The following is a 26,050-nucleotide window of genomic DNA, read 5'->3' as shown; positions in this document are numbered from 1 at the left end:
TTCTGCCCCTGAATGGGCAGTTAACTCATTGTTCCTAGGCCTTGAAAATAAGAATTTGTTCTTAACGGACTTGCCTAGTTAAATAAAGTTAAAAATATATATATTCTAGTGAGTCTTGCCAAAATCCAACTAAAAAGGTACATTGTATTTAAAGGAATGACTTTAAGATAAATGTACTGAAAACCCTACTGTATGAAAACTCCACAAGAAAATCTGTTGGCCAGCAAGTGGGAGGGTTTTCAGCAGTTGAATTACATTTATTCAGAGCACGCAAGGGAACCACGCCTGCAAAGCACGTTACACACCTGCATGAGGTAAGAGTCGTGCTTAAGAAAGGTGTAATTTCCAAATTCAGAATTTGGCCCTTATAGAAGAGGTACTTTGAGTCAGGCTTATTCACTTTATTCCCCACGTGTACTATTTACATGATAAGTTTTGGAAGCATAAATATTATATAACATTTCTACCATGACGATGAGACTGTGGGGGTGGCTTGGCCTGTAATGATTGTAGCTTCCTCTATCCGTTCCCTCAGCGATTACAGTACACTAACTGGGAATACGGTAATCCATGTATTGAAATGATCTGCACAGCTCTCTCCTGCCCTCTCTCCAATTCCTGCTCTTATGTACAGCCAACAAGCAGAGCACGTCCTAGCTTTTGCAGAGATCTGATTAAAGCAGTGTACTGCTGTATATGAGTCATTTGTTTGCCGTGCTTGTGCAAGCCAACATTTACAGTATTACAAATAGGTGTACTTTGATTGCTTTCGTCACTTGTCTCATTTTAGGTAAGGCAAAGATAGAAATGTGTCCAAGCAATGCACAAAGGCCTTTAAGGCTAGTAGAGAACTAAGAAAAATGCTGCCTGTGTCCTGAACAGTCTTCTGAAATGCCATCTGGGCCAATCACTTTCCTGGTTTTGATTCCCCCCTCAGTGGAAACCTCTGTTGTCCTATAAAGCAGAGCTGGCCTTTTCAGTTGGATGTTGAGGTGGGGTGGGGGCCTGATGTATTGTAAGCAAAGTCCCGAGATGTACAGTATCTGGGTCAGGCTAACTGTTCAGTGATCGATAATCTCTCAGCTCCCTGCTTTGAAACCTATTGGCCAAATAACTCAATCAAAGAGCACACAGTAAAGCAAGAGGAACAGAGGAAATAAATCAAATATAGAAGTGTTGCATTGATTGTTTGGCCAATCAATAGTGTACATACAAGACTCACTGAGCTCTGCAGGGCCTACTGTTCTGGACCTAGTGTACACAGCGCACATCCAAATATAACTATCGTCACTCAGCAGACACGGCAGAGTAAACACTGTATCCATCAGCAAGGCCGAGGCAACACAGGAGGAATGCTCTGTTTGTGCAGACTGATGAAAAAACATCCGCAACGGAACTTTCAGCCAGGTGTGAGAGCAGGAAACAGTCAATGCCTAGTTCTTGTACAAAGCTCTTCAGCTCTACGTAGCTCCCCCAAAGATCCGACTATGCTGGTACTGGATGTCTGTTGGCCTCTGAAGACAGGTTAGACAATTATTGCATCTGAGCTCCTAGAGTGTGGCTCTCCTTTTCTTTTTCAAGTGTTCTACTCCTCTAGCCAGCACCTCACCTACACATGTGTGCATTTCTTTCGCCTCCAGATTAGCCTCTGAAGACATGGCTGGAGATCTATACCACTGTGGCCAAACCACTGGCCTCTCCTGCCGTAGCTACAGCAGGATTGATTCTCTATCCCCACCCGTCAACTTTCAGATGAAATGGGGCTGCTCATGTATCGGCCTGTTTGGAATCAGGCAGCACTCTTGGAAGCCTGTAGTTCAATGATACACTTCTTCCATCCTGTATCCACCCATCCTTGGTATGGGGAGGCAGGAAACAGCCAATACCTAGTTCTTGTTCACAGTGAAGAGGGCCTGAGATATTCAATGATGTAATGAGGCTAGGACGAGTGCGAAGGCAGGGCTGCTTTACAACTGTCTTTACTTGCAGATTAATGCATATTATCTATTTTTATTAGGAACCCCATTAGCTACTATTTTATTAGCCACTATTTTATTTATTTAATTTATTAGTACTATTTTATTAGGAACCCCATTAGCTACTGCTAAAGCAGCAGCTACTCTTCCTGGGGTCTACACAAAACATAAAACATGACATAATACAGAACATTAATAAACAATAACATCTCAAATCACAGAAGTGCATACATTTAAAATAATAATACACACATTCAAATGTTTATACCATAAAGTTCCATGCATCATACACTCATAATCATCATCAATGTTAAAGGCAATACTGCAGCCATTTACTTCCCCAATGCTTTATCTGATCTGGCCCTGATATGGCCCTGAGCTCCAATATTCTGTAAACACCAGAGAGAATCTCACAGCATCAGGAAGTCACACGATAAAATAACAGCAACAATCCCTGTCCTTGGTCCTTGTACCTTCAGCAGTCTGAAGCCAATATTGTCAGCAGATATCAAAGCTGATTTGAAAAAGTCGAGTCTAAGATCCTAAACTGAGCACAAACAGGTCATGTGCAAATTAGATGGATCAAAACACAGGCATAGTACAGATGGGTAGGTGGGTAGAGATAGAGGTGACAGATCTGCCACTACCAGAATGCCTTACTGTGTGGTCAATTTTTATGGACACAAGGTTGAAATAAACAATGGGAATATTCAGTAAGACTGACTAATTGAATGAGCATCTTAGTGTCATGCTCTTGCATATCAGACATATTTTTCTTAGTAGGGGCATTGCACCCTTGTCCAGTATCTTATTATGGTCACACTGACCCACTCCTATCTTATTTCCACACATTGCACTATTGACCTCCATAGGGCGTACAACAGGGGAAGATAATAACCTCTAACAGACTATTTCATACGCGTCACAATAAGGAAGTGCACTGCAGACACATGGGGGGTGAAAAGGTCACCCAGAGCAACTTCACCTGACCATAGATTACACAAAGCTGACGAAAAGCAATTATGAAGACAATCATAAATCGGAGGAGAGACGATGGACCTTCCACACACTAATAACACACTGCATGGATTTACTGTAAGAAAAGGGATTGGGAGTTTTTTTCTATTACGACTGAGCCTGGGAGGCCAGGAACCTCTATTCAAGTAGAATGAATGTAAAGTGACATTTCAAAATTGGACACTGCAGGAATAGTTTGAAACAGTAAACTTGAGCTAAACACAGAGGCATCATGCGAACGAACACTAAAGAGTTAAACAGCATGCCAAACTATGAATCTAACACAAATATTCTAGACTTTCAGGTACTCAACAAGAAGGTCTGATTTCATTACTACTAAAACAGGACTCAGGCGGTAAGCATAAATATCCAGTCCATTTAAAAAACTGGAGGTCTCTAACACTTCAATGTTTTGATGCGAAAATCCTGGCAAAATTCATAGCACATAGAATGAAAAAAGTTTTTTTTACCAGATGTTATTCATCCTGATCAGACTGGTTTTTCACATGGACAATATATTGGAGATAATATACGACAATTACTTGAAACAATTGAACATTATGAAACACTGAAGATACCAGATCTGGACTTCATAGCAAATTTAGAAAAGGCATTTGATAAAGTACAACTGGAATTTATATATAAATGCCTGGATTACTTTAATTTAGGTGAATCTCTTATACAATGGGTTAAAGTTATGTACAGGAACCCCAGATGTAAAATAGTAAATAATGGTTACTTCTCAGAAAGTATTGAGCTTTTAAGAGGAGTAAAACAAGGCTATCCGTTGTCTGCATATCTATTTATTATGGCCATTGAAATTCTAGCTATTAAAATTACATCCAACAAGAGCATTAAGGTGGTAGAAATCCTGGGGATAAAAACAAAAGTGTCACCTCCTGGGTGGCGCAGTGGTTAAGGGCGCTGTACTGCAGCGCCAGCTGCGCCACCAGAGACTCTGGGTTCGCACCCAGGCTCTGTCGTGACCGGGAGGTCCGTGGGGTGATGCACAATTGGCCTAGCGTCTTCCAGGTTAGGGATGGTTTGGTTGGTAGGGAAATCCTTGTCTCATCGCGCACCAGCGACTACTGTGGCGGGCCGGGTGCAGTGCGCGCTAACCAAGGCTGCACGGTGTTTCCTCCGACACATTGGTGTGGCTGGCTTCCGGGTTGGATGCGTGTTGTGTTAAGAAGCAGTGCAGCTTGGTTGGATTGTGTATCGGAGGACACATGACTTTCAACCTTCGTCTCTCCCGAGCCCATACGGGAGTTGTAGCGATGAGACAAGATAGTAGCTACTAAAACAATTGGTTACCATGAAATTGGGGAGAAAAAGGGGTAAAAACAACAACAAAAGTGTCAATGTATGCCGATGACTCTAGTTTTTGTGTAGGGATCCACAATCTGGATCCCTACACAGTACACAGTCTCATTGAAGATCTTGATCACTTTTCTAGCCTAATTACGACAAGTGTACCATATTACATATTGTATTGTTTAAAAAATAGTGTTTACATTACCTTGTAGTTTACCAATAAAATGGGCGGATGGTGAAGTAGACATACTTGGTATTCACATCTCAAAAAATATGAACTAACTTACAATTAATTTCAATATAAAGTTGGCAAAAATAGATAATATTCTAGATAATATTCTGCAACCATGGAGAGGTTCTGCAAACATGTCTATTTATGGAAAAATCACATTGATTAATTAACTCTTTGGTCTGTTCACAGTTTACTTACTTACTACTGGCACTGCCTACTCCAGATGACTCTTTTAAAAAAAAAAAATCATATTAGCAAAACATATTTCATTTTATTTGGAGTGTAAAGCCAGAAAAAATTAAATGTGCCTTTTTATATAATGAATATGAGTTTGTGGGGCTAAAATGATTAAATATTAAAGCTTTAAACCTCTCACTAAAATCTTCACTCATGCATAAGTTATACTTGAACCCAAAACCATTCTGCGGTAGATTATTAAGAAAGGCTCATACTTTGTATGACTTCTCATTTCCGACTAATTGAAAATGTTTATTTTTTTTATTTTTTTATTTCACCTTTATTTAACCAGGCAGGCTAGTTGAGAACAAGTTCTCATTTGCAACTGCGACCTGGCCAAGATAAAGCATAGCAGTGTGAACAGACAACACAGAGTTACACATGGAGTAAACAATTAACAAGTCAATAACACAATAGAATAAAAAAAAAATTTAAAAAGAGAGTCTATATACATTGTGTGCAAAAGGCATGAGGAGGTAGGCGAATAATGACAATTTTGCAGATTAACACTGGAGTGATATATGATAAAATTGGGTGGGCTATTTATCGATAGACTATGTACAACTGCAGCGATCGGTTAGCTGCTCAGATAGCAGATGTTTGAAGTTGGTGAAGGAGATAAAAGTCTCCAGCTTCAGCGAATTTTGCAATTTGTTCCAGTCACAGGCAGCAGAGAACTGGAACGAAAGGCGGCCAAATGAGGTGTTGGCTTTAGGGATGATCAGTGAGATACACCTGCTGGAGCGCGTGCTACGGGTGGGTGTTGCCATCGTAACCGGTGAACTGAGATAAGGCGGAGCTTTACCTAGCATGGACTTGTAGATGACCTGGAGCCAGTGGGTCTGGCCACGAATATGTAGCGAGGGCCAGCCGACTAGAGCATACAGGTCGCAGTGGTGGGTGGTATAAGGTGCTTTAGTAACAAAACGGATGGCACTGTAATAAACTGCATCCAGTTTGCTGAGTAGAGTATTGGAAGCTATTTTGTAGATGACATCACCGAAGTCGAGGATCGGTAGGATAGTCAGTTTTACTAGGGTAAGTTTGGCGGCGTGAGTGAAGGAGGCTTTGTTGCGGAATAGAAAGCCGATTCTAGATTTGATTTTCGATTGGAGATGTTTGATATGAGTCTGGAAGGAGAGTTTACAGTCAAGCCAGACAACTAGGTACTTATAGATGTCCACATATTCTAGGTCGGAACCATCCAGGGTGGTGATGCTAGTCGGACGTGCGGGTGCAGGCAGCGAACGGTTGAAAAGCATGCATTTGGTTTTACTAGCGTTTAAGAGCAGTTTGAGGCCACGGAAGGAGTGTTGTATGGCATTGAAGCTCGTTTGGCGGTTAGATAGCACAGTGTCCAAGGACGGGCCGGAAGTATACAGAATGGTGTCGTCTGCGTAGAGGTGGATCAGGGAATCGCCCGCAGCAAGAGCAACATCATTGATATATACAGAGAAAAGAGTCGGCCCGAGAATTTAACCCTGTGGCACCCCCATAGAGAATACCAGAGGACCGGACAGCATGCCCTCCGATTTGACACACTGAACTCTGTCTGCAAAGTAGTTGGTGAACCAGGCAAGGCAGTCATCAGAAAAACCGAGGCTACTGAGTCTGCCGATAAGAATATGGTGATTGACAGAGTCGAAAGCCTTGGCAAGGTCGATGAAGACGGCTGCACAGTACTGTCTTTTATCGATGGCGGTTATGATATCGTTTAGTACCTTGAGCGTGGCTGAGGTGCACCCGTGACCGGCTCGGAAACCAGATTGCACAACGGAGAAGGTACGGTGGGATTCGAGATGGTCAGTGACCTGTTTGTTGACTTGGCTTTCGAAGACCTTAGATAGGCAGGGCAGGATGGATATAACAGTTTGGGTCCAGGGTGTATCCCCCTTTGAAGAGGGGGATGACTGCGGCAGTTTTCCAATCCTTGGGGGATCTCAGATGATATGAAAGAGAGGTTGAACAGGCTGGTAATAGGGGTTGCGACAATGGCGGCGGATAGTTTCACAAATAGAGGGTCAAGATTGTCAAGCCCAGCCGATTTGTACGGGTCCAGGTTTTGCAGCGCTTTCAGAACATCTGCTATCTGGATTTGGGTACAGGAGAACCTGGAGAGGCTTGGGCGATGAGCTGCGGGGGGGGCGGAGCTGTTGGCCGAAGTTGGAGTAGCCAGGAGGAAGGCATGGAATGTTGTTTAAAGGATCGCCCTTTCTTACAAGCCATACAAGCTGGTTACAATTTCAGTTTAATCCTCCAGAAAAGATAGAACAAATGTTATAATTAATGTTACGGTTAAACTCAAATATACTGATTAATACAAAAACATTCTATATGGAAAAAGTGTTTAAAAATTGTATTATATTTGTTAATGATATTATGAATAGAAATGGAGGAGTTGTGTCACATATGCAGTTATTGAAAATATACGGGAATATCTGCTCAATCCAACTTGACAACCAACTGATTGCAGCACTACCACAAAAATGGAGAAGGCAAGTGGAAAAGGGGAAGGTAGGGAACTTGTTTGCCTGCCATGTATTAAAGATACAAATTGGCTGAATGGAACTGTCCTAAATATAAAAATATACCAGTTTCATTTGAGGACAAAAATGTTGACAGCTGCAGTTGCAGACAGTTGCAAAATAAATGGGATAAATACCAATTCCATGGCACTTGGTTAATGAACTGGTACAAAAAAACTACACTTGATTCAACACTTAGAGTTATTCCATTTAAATTATTATATACAATTCTTCCAATCAACAGAATGCTATATATGGGGCATACAACAATCTCAGCTCTGTAAATTTTGCTGCGAAGAGACAGAATCACTAGATCATTTGTTCTGGTATTGCCCCTATGTAGCTTGTTTCTGGTCACAGGTTCAGGAATGGTTAAAAAAGAAAAACACAACATGCACTTAAAATTAACTTTACAAATAGCAGTGTTGGGCAATTTGGAAAGACATAGTCAGTCAATATATAATATAAAAATACTAGTAGGAAAGGTTTTCATCATTAGCTCACAATCTGTGGATACTATACGATCAGAAAGGTTGGAAAATTATGTAAAACATCACAATACAATTGAACCATGTATGGCACATGGAAACCAAACGAGGGTGGTCTATGGTGATAGGTGGGATGGGCCGAGAGTGGCTGACGGTTGGGATTAAAGAGCTGAGGTCTATGGTGATAGGTGGGATGGGCCGAGAGTGGCTGACGGTTGGGATTAAAGAGCTGAGGTCTATGGTGATAGGTGGGATGGGCCGAGAGTGGCTGACGGTTGGGATTAAAGAGCTGAGGTCTATGGTGATAGGTGGGATGGGCCGAGAGTGGCTGACGGTTGGGATTAAAGAGCTTATGTTTGGTATGTTTACATACACCTTAGCCAAATACACAGCTCAAAAAAATAAAGGGAACACTAAAATAACACATCCTAGATCTGAATGAATGAAATATTCTTATTAAATACTTTTTTTCTTTACATAGTTGAATGTGCTGACAACAAAATCACACAAAAATGATCAATGAAAATCAAATTTATCAAGCCACGGAGGTCTGGATTTGGAGTCACACTCAAAATTAAAGTGGAAAACCACACTACAGGCTGATCCAACTTTGATGTAATGTCCTTAAAACAAGTCAAAATGAGGCTCAGTAGTGTGTGTGTGGCCTCCACGTGCCTGTATGACCTCCCTACAACGCCTGGGCAAGCTCCTGATGAGGTGGCGGATGGTCTCCTGAGGGATCTCCTCCCAGACCTGGACTAAAGCATCCGCCAACTCCTGGACAGTCTGTGGTGCAACGTGGCGTTGGTGGATGGAGCGAGACATGATGTCCCAGATGTGCTCAATTGGATTCAGGTCTGGGGAACGGGCGGGCCAGTCCATAGCATCAATGCCTTCCTCTTGCAGGAACTGCTGACACACTCCAGCCACATGAGGTCTAGTATTGTCTTGCATTAGGAGGAACCCAGGGCCAACCGCACCAGCATATGGTCTCACAAGGGGTCTGAGGATCTCATCTCGGTACCTAATGGCAGTCAGGCTACCTCTGGCGAGCACATGGAGGGCTGTGCGGCCCCCCAAAGACATGCCACCCCACACCATGACTGACCCACCGCCAAACCGGTCATGCTGGAGGATGTTGCAGGCAGCAGAACGTTCTCCACGGCGTCTCCAGACTGTCACGTCTGTCACATGTGCTCAGTGTGAACCGGCTTTAATCTAATGAAGAGCACAGGGCGCCAGTGGCGAATTTGCCAATCTTGGTGTTCTCTGGCAAATGCCAAACGTCCTGCACGGTGTTGGGCTGTAAGCACAACCCCCACCTGTGGACGTCGGACCCTCATACCACCCTCATGGAGTCTGTTTCTAACCGTTTGAGCAGACACATGCCCATTTGTGGCCTGCTGGAGTTAATTTTGCAGTGCTCTGGCAGTGCTGCTCCTGCTCATCCTTGCACAAAGGCGGAGGTAGCGGTCCTGCTGCTGGGTTGTTGCCCTCCTACGGCCTCCTCCACGTCTCCTGATGTACTGGCCTGTCTCCTGGTAGCGCCTCCATGCTCTGGACACTACGCTGACAGACACAGCAAACCTTCTTGCCACAGCTCGCATTAATGTGCCTTCCTGGATGAGCTGCACTACCTGAGCCACTTGTGTGGGTTGTAGACTCCGTCTCATGCTACCACTAGAGTGAAAGCACCGCCAGCATTCAAAAGTGACCAAAACATCAGCCAGGAAGCATAGGAACTGAGAAGTGGTCTGTAGTCACCACCTGCAGAACCACTCCGTTATTGGGTTTGTCTTGCTAATTGCCTATAATTTCCACCTGTTGTTTATTCCATTTGTACAACAGCATGTGAAATGTATTGTCAATCAGTGTTGCTTCCTAAGTGGACAGTTTGATTTCACAGAAGTGTGATTGACTTGGAGTTACATTGTGTTGTTTAAGTGTTCCCTTTATTTTTTTGGGCAGTGTACATTTAAACTCAGTTTTAAACAATTCCTGACATTTAATCCTTGTAAAAATTCCCCGTCTTAGTTCAGTTAGGATCACCACTTTATGAATGTGAAATGTCAAAATAATAGTAGAGAGATTTATTTATTTCGGCTTTTATTTCTTTCATCACATTCCCAGTGGGTCAGAAGTTTACATACACTCAATTAGCATTTGGTAGCATTGCCTTTAAACTGTTAACTTGGCTACCCGGAACGTTTGACACTTCCACAAGCTTCCCACAATAAGTTGGTTGAATTTTGGCCCATTCCTCCTGACAGAGCTGGCCTCCTTGCTCGCACACAATTTTCAGTTCTGCCCACAATTTTGTGACATCTTCCTTGCTGAGTGGCCTTTCAGAATATGTCGATATAGGACTCGTTTTACTGTGGATATAGATACTTTTGTACCCGTTTCCTCCAGCACTTGAAGACACTTAAAGTTCTTGACATTTTCTGGATTGACTGACCTTCATGTCTTAAAGTAATGATGGGCTGTCATTTCTCTTTGCTTATTTGAGCTGTTTTTACCATAATTTGGACTTGGTCTTTTAACAAATAGGGCTATCTTCTGTATACCACCCCTACCCCGTCACAACACAATTCATTGGCTCAAAGAAATTCCACTATTTAACTTATATCAAGGCATACCTGTTAATTGAAATGCATTCCAGGTGACTACCTCATGAAAGTGGTTGAAAGAATGCCAAGAGTGTGCAAAGCTGTCATCAAGGCAAAGGGTGGCTTCTTTGAAGAATCTCAAATATAAAATATATTTGGATTTGTTTAACACTTTGTGTGTCCAAACTTTTGACTGGTACTGTATATGGTCAAGGATTGTGTGGTTTCATGAGTTAAGTGCTGTGAAAAAGTATTTGCCCCCTTTCTAATGTTCTCTACTTTTGCATATTTTTTTATACTGAATGTTCAGATCTTCCGATTTTCAACTAAAACCTAATATTAGATAATGGGTACCTGAGTGAAAAAATAACACAATTACATATTTATTTCATTAACAAAATTATACAACATCCAATGTCCCTGTGTGAAAAAGCAATTGCCACATTTTGCTGCAATGACTCAAACAAAACACTTCCTGTAGTTGTTGATCAGTGTCTCATGTCGCTGGGGAGGAATTTTGGCCGACTCTTCCATGCAGAACAGCTGTAACTCAGCAAAAGGTGGGGATTTTCAAGCATGAACTGCCACAACATCTCATTTGGGATTAGGTCTTGACTTCCAAGACTTAAAATTAGTTAATTTTTTGCCATTTTCATGTAGATTTGATTGTGTGTTTTGGATCATTGTCTTGCTGCATGACCCAGCTTCAGCTCACAGACAGATGGCCTGACATTCTCCTGTAAAATTCTCTGATACAGAGCAGAATTCATGGTTCCTTCTATTAAGGCAAGTCGTCCAGGTCCTGAGGCAGCAAAGCAGCCCCAACCCATCACCCCCCAAATAAGGTATTCTGATGTGATTTAATCATTGACATGGACTCAGAACATCCAATTTAGTTGTTTCTCTATGAACAATTGTACAAACTTCAAACCAAGAAAAATAAAACTGAGAACATAATTTGGGAAAAGAAAAACCATAGTGCACTACTTTCTCTTGTACACTAAGGACCCCGGGAAGAGTTGGAGGGGAGAGGAGCTCTGTCAAGTTCTGTCAAGGGTCATGTCAGGATGAGCCTGCAGGAAGGGTACAACATGAGGGAGGAGGATGTCTTCCCTGTAACACACAGCATTGAGATAGCCTGAAATGACAACGAGCCCAGTCCGATGATGCTGTGACACACCGTCCCAGACCATGATGGACCCTCCACCTCCAAATCGATCCCGCTCCAGAGTACAGGCCTCGGTGTAACGCTCATTCCTTCGACGATAAACGCGAATCTGACCACCACCCCTGGTGAGAGAAAAACGCGACTCGTCAGTGAAGAGCACTTTTTGCCAGTCCTGTCTTGTCCAGCGACGGTAGGTTTGTGCCCATAGATGACATTGTTGCCGGTGATGTCTGGCGAAGACCTGCCTTACAACAGGCCTACAAGCCCTCAATCCAGCCTCTGTCTGCCTATTGCGGACAGTCTGAGCACTGATGGAGGGATTGTGTGTTCCTGGTGTAACTCAGGCAGTTGTTGTTGCCATCCTGTACCTGTCCCGCAGGTGTGATGTTCGGATGTGCCGATCCTGTGCAGGTGTTGTTACACGTGGTATGCCACTGTGAGGATGATTAGGTTTCCGTCCTGTCTCCCTGTAGCGCTGTCTTAGGCATCTCACGTACAGACATGGCAATTTATTGCCCTGGCCACATCTGCAGTCCTCATGCCTCCTTGCAGCATGTCTAAGATGCAATAAAACTGTCCTTCTTTAGACTAGTTGAGTATCTGGAGCATCAGTATTTGTAGGTTCGATTACAGGCTCAAAATGTCCAGAAACAAAGACCTTTCTTCTGAAAATCGTCAGCCTATTCCTGCTCTCAGAAATGAAGGCTATTCCATGCGAGAAATCGCCAAGAAACTGAAGATCTCGTACACCGCTGTGTACTACACCCTTCACAGAACAGCGCAAACTGGCCCTAACCAGAATAGAAAGAGGAGTGGGAGGCCCCGGTGCATAACTGAGCAAGAGGACAAGTACATTAGAGTGTCTAGTTTTAGAAACAGATGCCTCACAAGTCCTCAACTGGCAGCTTCATTAAATAGTACCCACAAAACACCAGTCTCAACATCAACTTGAGGCGATGCTGAACACTGAAATCTAAACTTTAGGATGTCACAGGAGGAGATTGCAGTCCAACATTCTTTATCTGATCTTCTTTTCCTATTTACCATATATAAGGGTATATAAGAGTATGATAATTCATTTCAGCAATACCTGCATTTGGCCAATAGCTCGCTCACTGAGGCACGTACGCACATATGCATGTAGGGCAGCAGATAGCCTAGTGGTTAGAGCGTTGGGCTTGTCAAACAAAAGGTCACTAGTTCAAATACCTGAATCGACAAAGTGAAAAACCTGACAATGTGCCAGTGAGGAATGCACTTAACCCTAATTTGCTTCAGGGGTGCTGTATTACTATGACTTACAACACATTTCCCTGCACCTATTTGGTGTGTGACAATGAAAACATATTTTTTGATAAGTGGATGCTGCACCCCTGAAACACATGAAATAGATGGCTGAAAAAGACAGATCCTCCAGTGCGCTGCTAGTTTATACTGTTGTGGGGCAGGCCAGTAACCAGAGGGTTGCCCGTTCAAAAAGCTAGGCTGACGGCTGCACCCTTGAAAAAGTCACTTATTAACCCCGAACCTGCTCCAGAGGCACTGCTCTTCGGCTGCTCCTATGCTTCTTTCAGCCTTGTGTGTCATGTCGTGTCTGGACGATTGGCAATTAAAGAACAAAAATAAACCTTTCAGTTTTTATGGACAACAAAGTTGTACCAGTATGTTAAAATTTGTTGATGTTACACGTTAAGGTACAGTGCCTTCAGAAAGTATTCACACCCCTTGACTTTTTTTGTGTTGTTTTGTTTTGTTTTGTTACAAGGTGGGATTAAAACGTATTTAATTGTCCTTTTTTTGTGTTGTTTTGTTTTGTTTTGTTACAAGGTGGGATTAAAACGTATTTAATTGTCTTTTTTTTGTGTTGTTTTGTTTTGTTTTGTTACAAGGTGGGATTAAAACGTATTTAATTGTCCTTTTTTTGTCAACGATCTACACAAAATACTCTGTAATGTCAAAGTGGAAGAAAAATTCTAATGTGTGTAAAAAAATATATATATGAAAAATAAAACACTAATATATTTTGATTACAACAGTATTCAACCCTCTGAGTCAATACTTTTTTATATGGAAGTATGGACACACACACAGACAAATCCCCCACTCATAAAACTCTTACCTGCAGAGGGGGTCTTGGCGGCAGTTCTTCCTTAGCTCCAGGCAGTAGGGTTTGACTTTGTCCTCGAAGGAGCAGAAGGGCACGATGGTCTGCCTCCTCCGTTCAGCACAGCCCAGGTCCTGGCAGGGGCAGAAGAGCAGCTGGTGGCTGTAGTCGGTGGGCACACGGTCCAGGAACTGCCTCAGGGCCTTGTGGCAGCGCTTACGGTTACACGGTTCCCCTTTGCTGCAAGTGGCAATGTAGGTGGAGCGCTGTTTCTTACAGGTGTTGTTGAGGTTGCAGGCCTTCGCTGCGTCCAGGCACGGGTTACAAGTCTTGCTGGGGTCAGAGCAGGTGTTGGCTTTAGGGGTGATAGTGTGCATCCCTGCAGAGAAGGGGGAAGGGGAGCATTGGAAAAATAATATGCACTTAACTATCTATTGCAAAGCTGTGTTGTTATTATGGGTCTGACCTATAGCATTTGTTAACTGGCTCGTGACAAAATTATTTGACACCATCATGATAACACATAACACAAGTTAAATTGATGTGCTCTGACTACTTATGACCATTTATGTTGTCAAGTGTGTGAGTGCTGAAAGTGGGCTTCATGATGATGGTCTAGTGCTCTCCCTATGCTAGGGGTTATTCAATATCATATATTTTTTTCCAAGCCAACGCCAAGCCATCTGAGACTTGGATAGCTCGCCTATATCCATTCTTACTGAATAATTGATTTGGAGAGGCCTTGAGTGAAATGTGAATGAATGAAGTTGATTCTGCTCATGTGATTGCTTCATGTCTCCCTGGATTCTTCCCACCACTAAGAAAGAACATGATGTACCACTGTAACTAAACACCATAACACAGACCTTGATACTGTTTACAACATGTGAATTAGATGTCTTGTTGCTTATTGACATGTGTAATTGGTTTGTGAGTATGGAATATTAAACACAGGAGCTCAAGGACATGGGAAAGGCTCACTGTGCTGCAGTATTGTGGCCTATTGGACAGTTTAAGTGGCAGATGAACCATTTCCTTTACTTACTGTGATCACACCATGTCATCTAGATATTGTAGAAAACAGAAGTCAATAAATGTACATAGTCTGAGAGCAGTTTGGACTGGTGGTGGTGGTACATGCCCATCTGCTTTTGAGATATCACTAATAAAAGAGTATCACACTCACTCACATTCCGCTTCCCTTGTACTTAGACTGTATCAGAGAACATAACCTCCCTCTTCCTGTAGATGATGGTATTTCAGAGGGTGCGCTGGCTTGGTGACATCCAGGGAGATTCATCAGAACCAATCTCACTCTGTGTCTATCACGCAGCAATGAGGAAAAACCTTTCAGATGGACTGCATGAGCAGCTGTACTGTCTGTAAGTGGTGAATCACAGATGATCAATCCTAGAAATGCCATACACAGAATGGACATCACACAAACATGGAGCATTTCTGTCCAGGATAAACCACACATTTTACCCAAAAGGCTCAGGTTTTTCTGTTTCCATCTAAGCAGGCTGGCACCCGTGTCTCACTGGACCTGCTCTCACCTGGGGCCAACGCCAGGCCACTGGTACATTCCAGCCTGCATTTACATAACAATGGCTAACTTTAACACCTTCTCACAAAGCAACCATTTTGATTATGCAGGGATTGTTGTCACCCCTAGCTATGGAAACACAATTTCATTAGTATAACATATAACAAATAACATCAAATCAAATCTTATTAGTCACATGCGCAGAATACAACAGGTGTAGTAGACCTTACAGTGAAATGCTTACTCTGCCCCTATCTAATAATGCAGTTTAAAAAAAATACCGATTTTTTTTTTTTTTTACCTTTATTTTACTAGGCAAGTCAGTTAAGAACAATTTCTTATTTTCAATGACGGCTTAGGAACAGTGGGTTAACTGTCTGTTCAGGGGCAGAACGACAGATTTGTACCTTGTCAGCTCAGGGATTTGAACTTGCTACCTTTCGGTTACTAGTCCAACGCTCTAACCACTAGGCTAAGAAACAATTAAAGAGCAGCAGTGAAATAACAATATGAGACTATATACATGGGAGTACCGATACAGAGTCAATGTGAAGGGGCCACCGGTTATTGGAAGTAGTATGTACATGTAGGTAGAGTTATTAAAGTGACTATGCATAGATGACAACAGGGGTGAGTGGGGGAGGGGGGGGGGGGGGGGTCACTACAAATAGTCAGGGTAGCCATTTGACTAGATTTTCAGCAGTCTTATGGCTTGGCGGTAGAAGCTGTTTCGAAGCCTCTTGGACCTAGACTTGGCGCTCTGGTACCGCTTGCCGTGTGGTACTAGAGAGAACAGTCTATGACTTGGGTGGCTGGAGTCTTTGACAATTTTTAGAGCCTTCCTCTGACACCGCCTGTTATAGAGGTCCTGGATGGCAGGAAGCTTGGTCCCGGTGATGTACTGGGCCATTCGCACTACCTTCTGTAGTGACTTGCAGTCGGAGGTCGAGCAGTTGCCATACCAGGCAGTGATGCAACCAGTCAGGATGCTCTCGATGTGTATAGGGTGTATACACTAGTGGAACAGGTGTTACAGTCAAAAGAACCCCAAAAAAGCGAATGATCTCTTTTTCAACCACATGGACACATAGACGCAACTTCCTGTCGATAGGGGGAAAATGAAAAGGTGGATTCCATTTAGTAAAGATTGGAAAACATTTTTGCTTTGTTAGCTTTGTCTTTATCCCTCATTCACCAAGGCTGCCCCCAGGAGGAGAACATGCTAGGTCAAGGGCTGTGGGATGATCTGTGATGATCTTTATGTATGCCCATGAATCAACATCATACACATCAGCTACCACAGCAAGTGAAATCACTGCAACACTTAACAAAGAGCTACTGTCAGTTTTAGAATGGATTATTAGTAATAAGTGATAAATAAAAAACTAAAAGCATTGTATTTGGGACAAATCATTAGTTAAACCCTAAACCTCATCTAAATCTAGTAAAGTATAATAATCCGATTGAGCAAGTTGAGGAGAATAAACTGCTTGGTGTGTAACTCTCAATTGTAAGCTGACATTGTCAAAAACATATTGATTCAACAGTTGCTAAAATATGGAGAGATCTGTCCAAGATAATGTGCTGCTCTGCTTTCTTGACCTCACAATCAACCAAACAAGTCCCATAGGCTGAACTACTGCCCACTTATATGGTCAAGTGCTGCAACAAAGGACATAGGCAAATTACAGTTGGTCCAGAACAGAGCACGGGGGGCTAATATCAACAACATGCATATCAATTTATTCTGGCTCAAACTAGAGTAGAGATTGACTGCATCACTGCAGGTCTTTGTAAGAGGTATTGACGTACCGAACTGTCTGTTCAATCGCAGCTCAGACACACATACATAACCCACAAAACTTGCCACCAGAGGTCTCTTCACAGTCCCCAAGTCCAGAACAGAGGCTAGGAAGCACACCGTAATATAGAGCCATGACTATATGTAACTGTCTTCCACCTCAGGTAATTCAAGCTAGCAGTAAAATCGGAATTTAAAAAACCAGATAAAACAACACCTCACAGCACAATGCGGACTGTGAGAGACACACACTAACACACAAACTCTAACACACACACACTAACACACACACACTAACACACACACTCTAAAACACCCACTCTACACGCACCCACACATTTTTCTTAGTAATGTAATGTAGTATTGAAATGTAAGAATGGAGCAATGTACATTTGTATAATGCACAATGTTTTGTATAATGTTTTATCTCTGTTTGGACCCCAGGAAGAGTAGCTGCTACCTTGGCAACAGCTAATAGGGATCCTAATAAAATACTAAATTGGACTCCAAAGAAATGCTGATATTAGCAGCAGGGAATGAGGCCAAACTGGGCCAAACCTGGCCAAAGTGGTCCAGAACCAGGCCAGTCCAGCTGGAGGGGTGGTTTGGGGGTGCTGTCCAAAGGCGCTACACATAACAGTGATGGATTGCAGCACCTAAATCTCCTCTGGCCATCTGCAGCCTGTAATGTGGGGCACAGGGGTTCCAGGATAAAAACTAAATAAGAGAAGGAAGAGGCACAAATATTTATTTATTTATCTGACCAAGCAGTGAGGTTTTACCTTTTCTGATTGGGGAGAAGAGATTGAATTGGGTACTCAAAGCAGAGAGATATCCTGACACAAAGGCCCTCTACATATAATCAGAGAGAGTAGCTGGATGGAAGATATATTGTTACAGAAAAATAAAACATTTCTAGTGCCTTATGAAAGGTTTTGCCTATACACCTTTCAGTAATGCAAGAAGGGTGATGGGCAACTTGCAAAAATGGAAGGCTTGTTGATCACAGCAGGTCATCACTGACAAAGGGAACAATGTGCCGTCTCCTGCCAAATGATTGGACCACCACTTCCGTATACCTGCTCAAGTGTTTTCAATTAACCCGGCCAATCATCATCACGATCAGCCCTTCACACGAGCTCTAATGAACACACAATTCTCATATCTCTTTCGGTGTAGTCCCATTGCTGCACACAGCAGATACAGCCAGTCTTGGGAAACCTCTTGGAATGGCCTCACCATCACAATACCCAGAGCCTTCTGCTGTATTAAGTCATCCTGGAAATAGAGTGCTGTGTCCTGATTATTCCAGTTCATCGAAGATGTTCACTGTGGGACAACAACTGTTTATCTGCATGTTGCTGCATTGAAATAAACCTTTGTTGGTGGTGACTGTTACAATGTGGCTCTGTTGAGGCATCTTTGCATGCAAGTCAGAGGCATGTTTATCATGCAGTGCACGCTATGTAGCAACATGTGTGACTTTAATTGGTTTTTGGCTCACACAAAAAATACACTGAATTTATTTTATGATGTCCCCGCTCTTTGACTGGGCTATAAACAGGGTTATAATAGGGCGTTCGTCCACAGTGCTCATAAATTAAAACTATGTGATGGCCATCTCCTGAAAAGCACAGTGCAGTAAGTACAGCCCAGTCAAGGGATCTGGATTTACACATTTTCCAAAGTAAGGGATCTTCCTTCCACAGTAATTGCTCTCTCTCTCCATGATTTGAAACCTGCATTTCATATATCATCCTGGACTCCGGGGAGCAGGAGTTCAGTACAGGTTAGAGTGGGGCTCTTGGCTTCAGGTATGCTCACTGTAATTAGGATGGGTGCCAAAGTTTGGATTTAATATAGCCCTTGGTGAGTGTGCAGGGGCTTGCTAGAAAGTCTTTAGTCCATACCCCTGGGAGCATGTCAAGCATTTCCATGTCAAAGGATTCATCAGTTTTTTAGCTCAGGCTTGTGTCACAGCAAGGTTTCCAGTGGCCAGGGAATGCCTTGACTACACACTACTACATTTGCCTACAGAAAGCCTGACTGCCCATGTTTGGGATCTGCTATGGTATCAGTAGGAAAACTGTTTTAGAAGATGTATTATGTGCTCTAAGAAGATAATGGCTGCTTTACCAGTTCAGAAATGTTTTCCAAATTTGACAATCATTCATATAAAACCTGAGACAAATATCATTGCAGCAGAAATATGCAAGTGAGTCGATTCACGTATTCCCCAAACATTAGTGTAGAATGTCTAATTGTACCAACAAAACCGACTAATGAGGGTTGCCAGGCCCATGTTTGGAGGATTATTCAGTATTCTATTTAATACCACCTTCTTAGAATAAAGCTGACTGCACAAACAACTAATACGTTACCCGTAGACCCCCAACACTCATTAAGTGTCCATGAAGAAAACAAAGAGGTAACTGTGAGCTAATTGTAAATGTAAACGGATTATAACTACACATAGTACATCAGCTGAACAACGACAGTACTCTAGCACACATCAGGGCAACATTGTCTTTGACAATGAAACAGTCATTGTTATGAGGGTAAGGTGAGGACGTCTAGCATTGGGCTGCATGCTGATCCTTTTTCCCCAGCTGTAGAAATAGGTTTCTGAATTGAATTAGTTGATGGGCATGTGGAACAGAGAGGTGAGAGGATTATTAGGCTGAGTAAGAAGGTCTAACTAAGGGGAGTCAAACTCAAATTCTGGAGGGCCGGTGTGGGCTGCTTTTTAAAAAATCCTGGAATCTGCATAGATAATAAGTGAATTAACTCAAAATTGGGTCACAAGGACAGAATAATTTGTGTAAAATAAAATAGAAATTACAGTCAATTATATACTAGTATGCTATGGGATATTTCGTAATACGACAATCATTTTCATCTGGGCTTTGATTAGGGGCCAACCGGTTGAGGTGGAAAAATGATACGAGTGCTATCCAATATCCATCACAATGCCCAAGAGTAAGACTATGTTCTTGTACAACTTGAAGTAAGAAAATGGTGGACTTGTGAGAGTTGACTTGGTAAAGCAGGCTGGCATCCTCCTCTCTGTCAGTTGCTTTGTTGCTTTGCCCTGTGTTCATTTGGAGATACAGTGGAGTGGTTTTTTTTCTCATCAATGTTTTCCCCCTTATCTCTCTCACTATAAACTCTTGAAGTTGTAGAGATTATTTTTCAATTTTCTAACCTTCCTCCTGGAGAGTGTTTTTCGCCATCCTCATCAACACAGCAAGATATCACATTCCCTGAGCTTCGGTTCAGTTTACCGTTTTATAAGTGATTAAGCACACTTTTGTGCAGTTGAAATCAAAGGGAAAAGTATTTCAGAGAACAACTGTGTAATTACTTATATGTTTGCCTGTGGGCTTTTCTCACTACCACAATCAATGATTCTGTCCTCTGAAATGATAAATAATAAGTAACCTAGGGCTAGAGGCTAAATGGATTTAGGAGAGCAAATCAGATTTTTCACCTTTGAAAGAGTGTAGGAAACATTTTTAACAACAATGGACATATTAATGAGTCTCAGACACATATTAACATGTTTTAAATGAGCTGAAAAATAACCAAGACGTAAGCTACCTGAGCTCCAACAATTTTAGTACTATAGAGTAAAGAAAGGCAGATGGCCTTCTTAACAATCTAAAACGCCAAGGTATTCAAAGCAACTTCCAATTTATATTTTGTCTGGTGCTCTCCTTTTTTGATATATCAAACCAGTATATTTTCAAACAACCATGTCATTTGCTGACTTCAAGCTAAAGGGATTATGCAAAAAGCATGTCTTTCTTGTACCTCCAAGATATGAAACAAAGCATGAGGCATCGGCCAGGAAAAGCAAATGTGGCATCTCTGCTGTATACTGCTTTTGGCAAATGAGGCTGGATCATCCTCCGGCAATTTCTGTAGGAACTGGATGAAAGAAAATGATTGGATTTTCAAGTGACTATAGCCTATATCTCCTATAGCTGTGGCAATGGCCCTGCGATCCTCCAATCTAACCTTCGTTTTTTTTTTGCCATGTCTTATAATAAGATCTGCATTGATTAGTAATGCCCTCTCAGTAACAACCAGTTAATTAAATGTGAGCAATAGTTCCCATGCTGAATAATTGCTTTGTAATTAGTAAACCAAATAGGAAATCAAACTGAAAGGAAAATCTATAGATGGGAATATGGAGGCAAATACATGGGTTTATGTAAGCAAGACCCCCCCTTGGAGAACCAAGGAATATAAAGAGGAATCCATAATATTTACTTAATAAAAGCCTTAAAGAGGCTGAATGGAACTTTTGGCTTTGGGGCTGTTGAGACAAAAGGAGTCGCCCAAATGGACAAAAAATATTATCCATAAATTACCTCATTGGAGAGAAACGGGCAAACCGCTTCCCTCAGCCATGAGCATTTTTTTTTCATGAAATAAGAAATCCTTCCTGTTCTATCTTGTATCTTTAAGAGTATTAGTGTTGTAATTATACTTATTACATGTCATTGTATTTTTATAAGTGTTGTAATTATACTTATTACATGTCATTGTATTTTTATAGTCTTTTCATATGGCATAGTCATTTAGTTTTACATAAAATGGTCGCTCTTACCTGAGATAATGGAAGCGAGACGGAATGCATCAGGGTGGCGAACAGGCATCACAGGTTCATAAGGGGATGTTTCATAAAACTCTCGACCTGGGAAAACAGTCAAGTTCAAGTTTAATTTGTCACATGCATAACTACAGTGAACTGCTTAACTTGCAAGCCCTATCAAACAGTGGGGTATTCAATATAAAATATTATAACTAATAAAAATAAGAAATGAAAAAAGGAGAAATAAGAGAGGAAACCAGCCACTGCTCATGACCTGGCTCATACCATCCCTACCACCGTAGCGTGGTGGTGGCAGCATCATGCTGTGGGGATGTTTTTCAGTAGCAGGGACTGGGAGACTAGTCAGGATCAGGGAAAGATGAACGGAGTGCATTCGGAAAGTATTGAGACCCCTTCACTTTTCTACATTTTGTTACGTTACAGCCTTATTCTAAAATGTAAGAAAAAAATCCTCAATCTACACACAATACCCCCTAACGATGAAGCAAAAAATGATTTTTAGAAATGTTTGCAAATTTATTAAAGATAAAAAACAGATAAACCTAATTTACATAAGTATTCAGACCCTTTGGTATGAGACTCGACATTGAGCTCAGGTGCATCCTGTTTCTATTGACCCTCCTTGAGATGTTTCTACAACTTGATTGGAGTCCACCTGTGGTAAATGTAATTGATTGGACATGATTTGGACACCTGTCTATATAAGGTCCCACAGTTGACAGTGCATGTCAGAGCAAAAACCAAGCCATGAGGTCGAAGGAATTGTCCTTAGAGCTCAGAGACAGGTTTGTGTCGAGGCACAGATCTGGGGAAGGATACCAAAATATTTCTGCAGCATTGAAGGTCCCCAAGAATTCAGTGGCCTCCATCATTCTTAAATGGAAGAAGTTTGGAATCACTAACACTCTTCCTAAAGCTGGTAGCCCGGCCAAACTTAGTAATCAGGGGAGAAGGACGTTGGTCAGGGAGTTGACCAAGAACCCGATGGTCACTCTGACAGAGCTCTAGAGTTCCTCGACCCTAAGCACAAAGCCAAGACAATGCAGGAGTGGCTTCAGGACAAGTCTCTGAATGTCCTTGAGTGGCCCAGCCAGAGCCCGGACTTGAACCCAATCGAACATCTCCGGAGAGACCTGAAAATAGCTGTGCAGCGACGTTCCCTATCCAACCTTTCAGAGCTTGAGAGGATCTGCAGAGAAGAATGGGAGAAACTCCCCAAATACAGGTGTGCCAACCTTGTAGCGTTATACCCAAGAAGACTTGAGGCTGTAATCGCTGCCAAAGGTGCTTAAACAAAGTACTGAGTAAAAGTTCTGAACACTTATGTAAATGTGACATACACGTTTTTTTGCAAACATTTCTAAAAACCTGTTTTTGCTTTGTCATCATGGGGTATTGTGTGTAGATTGATGAGGTAAAAAAACAATTGAATCAATTTTAGAATAAGGCTGTAACGTAACAAAATGTGGAAAAAGTCAAGGGGTCTGAATACTTTCCGAATTCACTGTAGGGTCAGTGCCAGTACCAAATGTACAATGTGCAGGGATACTGGAGTATTTGAGGTAGATATGTTCATGTAGGCAGGGATTAGGAGAAAGTGACAAGAAGCCGGATATATTTTTAAAATAAAATAATATACAGTATGATGAAAAAGTTTTTGATAACACTGAAAATGAAAGTATGCTCACACCCATATAATATAGTGGCACATGAATTACAGGGTATGTGTAGAGGTGCATTAAATAAAGGAATACACACATGCAGACACAGTATGATCTCAAAATATATCAAAAGTTGTTAACCTTCACATGTTTCTAAGGCAAGGAGTCATGGTTTTAGAATCATTGCACATGATAATACCAGTTTTTCTGTGCTATAGCAATGAGCAATTATCTACTGTATAGTGTACCTAAAATGTTAATAACAGAAACCAGTGAAGGTTGAATTCTACAGATGTTGTCAACTTTAGTTTTTGGCTCTTAATTGGTCTGTCTAACCAATAACACATTTTACACCCTGAAGATTTCAATAGTGTGAACAGTTGGCTAATTTTGTGATATGCAAAGCAGATCGTTCACCACGGTCAGATAATTTCCTTTTGGAAAGAACATTTGGCCATGGTGTTCTGTGGTTTGGGTCAGGCAGCCTCCAACGCTGAACTGCCAGGGCTATGTTTGTAAAAAATGTCAAATTAGCACTCAACTGACTGCACTACTCCCCTGTGACTCTCTCTCAGAAGCCCCTAATCCTGCGTTTAAAATTCACAGCCATTCGGTGTGATTCAGACAAACCCTCCAGTGTGTAATAGCTTTTGCATTTTGATCTTAACAGAAACACAGCAAGGCTGTTGTGGGACAGACAGGGAGCCCACCGCAGCAAATGAGAAAATCCTAAATCTGTGGGGAGATGTGAAGCTCAGTGGATAACCCTCCAATCAATAGATATCACCATTTTGTTTATCACACCGCTCCGTGCTGATGCTACTTCAATGGAAGGTAGTGTGTGCTTCACTTATGTTTGCATGCACTACTGTAAGTTGCTCTGGATAAGAGTGTCTGCGAAATGACTAATGTAAATGTATAATGTGTTGATCATGTTGTACACTACGGTGCATTTTTCATTATCAGGCTGCGGATCAGGCGGAATAAAAAACATAGCCTTGAAAATTTCACTGAATATTTTTATTTTACCTTTATTTAGGCAAGTCGGTTAAGAACAAATTCTTATTTTTAATGACGGCCTAGGAACAGTGGGATAACTGCCTGTTCAGGGGCAGAACGACAGATTTGTACCTTGTCAGCTCGGGCGTTTGAATTTGCAACCTTCCGGTTACTCGTCAAACACTCTAACCACTAAGCTACCCTGCCACCCCAATTAATAACACAGTCTTATGTGGGTTCACAGTACGTTTGTTGAAAGCAAAACCGAGGCATTGTATTACGATACATTATCTTAGTATCCTAAAGAACAAAGGGAGAAACTACAGTAAAACAGCTATGGAAATACACCACTTTATAGAAGTCAAACTAAAGATGGTTTACAATAATGCCAAATGTCTAAAAGACAGGGGTGGAAGTCACGCAACGCTATCTCCTCCCAAGGAGCCATCGTTAGTAGACACGAGGAGTTGCTTCGCAGTCTGATAGAAGGGTTCTAAGATATGGCCAAACGTCACGACCTAGCATTGGACGCATTGTGGGAGAAATTCTGTGTGTTTCCTACCAGGCAGCCTACCACGACTGAAACCTCCCAGCCCCTCAGTAACCCAACTGGGAGCAGCGCCATCACCCCGGTTTTCCGGGAACCCTGCTTACCTCCCTCGGAGCGCTACGATGGTGATTCCAGAACCTGCCTGGCCTTTCTCTCCTAGTGCTCCCTCGTTTTCGAGCTGCAGCCTTCTTCATTCCCCTCGGACTGCTCGAAGATAGCGTACATTATCACGCTGATGTCCGGGAGGACACTCGCCTGGGCCATGGCGGTGTGGGAGCAGCAATCTGCCATCTGCCTCAGTTTGGAGATATTCGTGGCGGAGGTGAGAAGTTTGACGCTCCAGTGTCCGGGAGAGAGGCTGCCTGGAAGATACTCCAGCTTTGGCAGGACTCCCTCAGTGTGGCAGACTATGTGGTGGAGTTCCGCACGCCAGCAGAGGATGGTACTTGGAACCCGGAAGCGCTGTTCAACACGTTCCTGCATGGATTATCGGAGGAGGTAAAGGATGAGCTGGCAGCCCGAGAACTTCCGACTGATCTCGACTCACTCATCACTTTAACCATCCGGATCGATGGTTGGCTATGGGAACGTATGAGGGAGAAGAGGTCCAATTGTGGTCCCAATCGCTCACTCAAGGATCCCACCTTGCATCTGAACTAAGGAAGTCCCCGGCGTCTACGTCCCCGAGAGGATCCGAGCTTACCCAAGTCCCTCCAAGAGCCTCCGGAGACTGCCGATTCAGCTCTTCCTAAGCCGATGCAGCTCAGCAGGGCTAGGCTGTCTCCAGCCAAACGGGTACGCAGACTTGAGACCAAGAGTTGTCTATACTGCAGTACTGCCAGTCACAATGTGTCTGCCTGTCCCTTCAACAGACCTAGCTCATTCGTAAGAGTGAATACTCTGGTGGGCATCACAGACAATTTCTCATCTCCCCTTGCTCACCCCCCTCTCCATGCCATACTGCGGTGGGGCGACCAGTCCAAGTCTCTCCAGGTACTCATCGACTTGGGGCCGAAGTGAGTCTCATGGACCTTACCCTGGCATCCGAACTGGGCATCCCCACTCAACCCCTCTCCATTCCCATGACTGAATGCCCCTTGTCTCCTGTTTCCAGGCCCACCCCTCTCCCCCATCTCATTGACGGACGACCGGAGCACATGGTGAGATGTCTCCTGAGGGTTTGACCTCGGGGCAGGGGATTC

General features: G+C 42.7%; 1 protein-coding gene across 1 annotated transcript in view; it reads right to left on the bottom strand.

The window, feature by feature from the left end:
• LOC115111383 (GDNF family receptor alpha-2-like) overlaps window positions 1–26,050 on the bottom strand; it is a 73,151-nt gene that overhangs the window by 21,910 nt on the left and 25,191 nt on the right. Inside the window, exons 3-4 of the mRNA XM_029637381.2 lie at window positions 21,633–21,719; window positions 13,686–14,049 (exon numbers count right to left, since the gene is read on the bottom strand). Of these exons, the coding sequence (XP_029493241.1) occupies window positions 13,686–14,049; window positions 21,633–21,719 (451 nt within the window). The remainder of the gene's footprint in view (window positions 1–13,685; window positions 14,050–21,632; window positions 21,720–26,050) is intronic.

This window comes from Oncorhynchus nerka, linkage group LG27 (genome assembly GCF_034236695.1).
Source record: "Oncorhynchus nerka isolate Pitt River linkage group LG27, Oner_Uvic_2.0, whole genome shotgun sequence".
Taxonomy (NCBI): domain Eukaryota; kingdom Metazoa; phylum Chordata; class Actinopteri; order Salmoniformes; family Salmonidae; genus Oncorhynchus; species Oncorhynchus nerka.
Note: the sequence above shows the minus strand (reverse complement) of the source record. Positions and strands in the feature narration are given on the sequence as shown.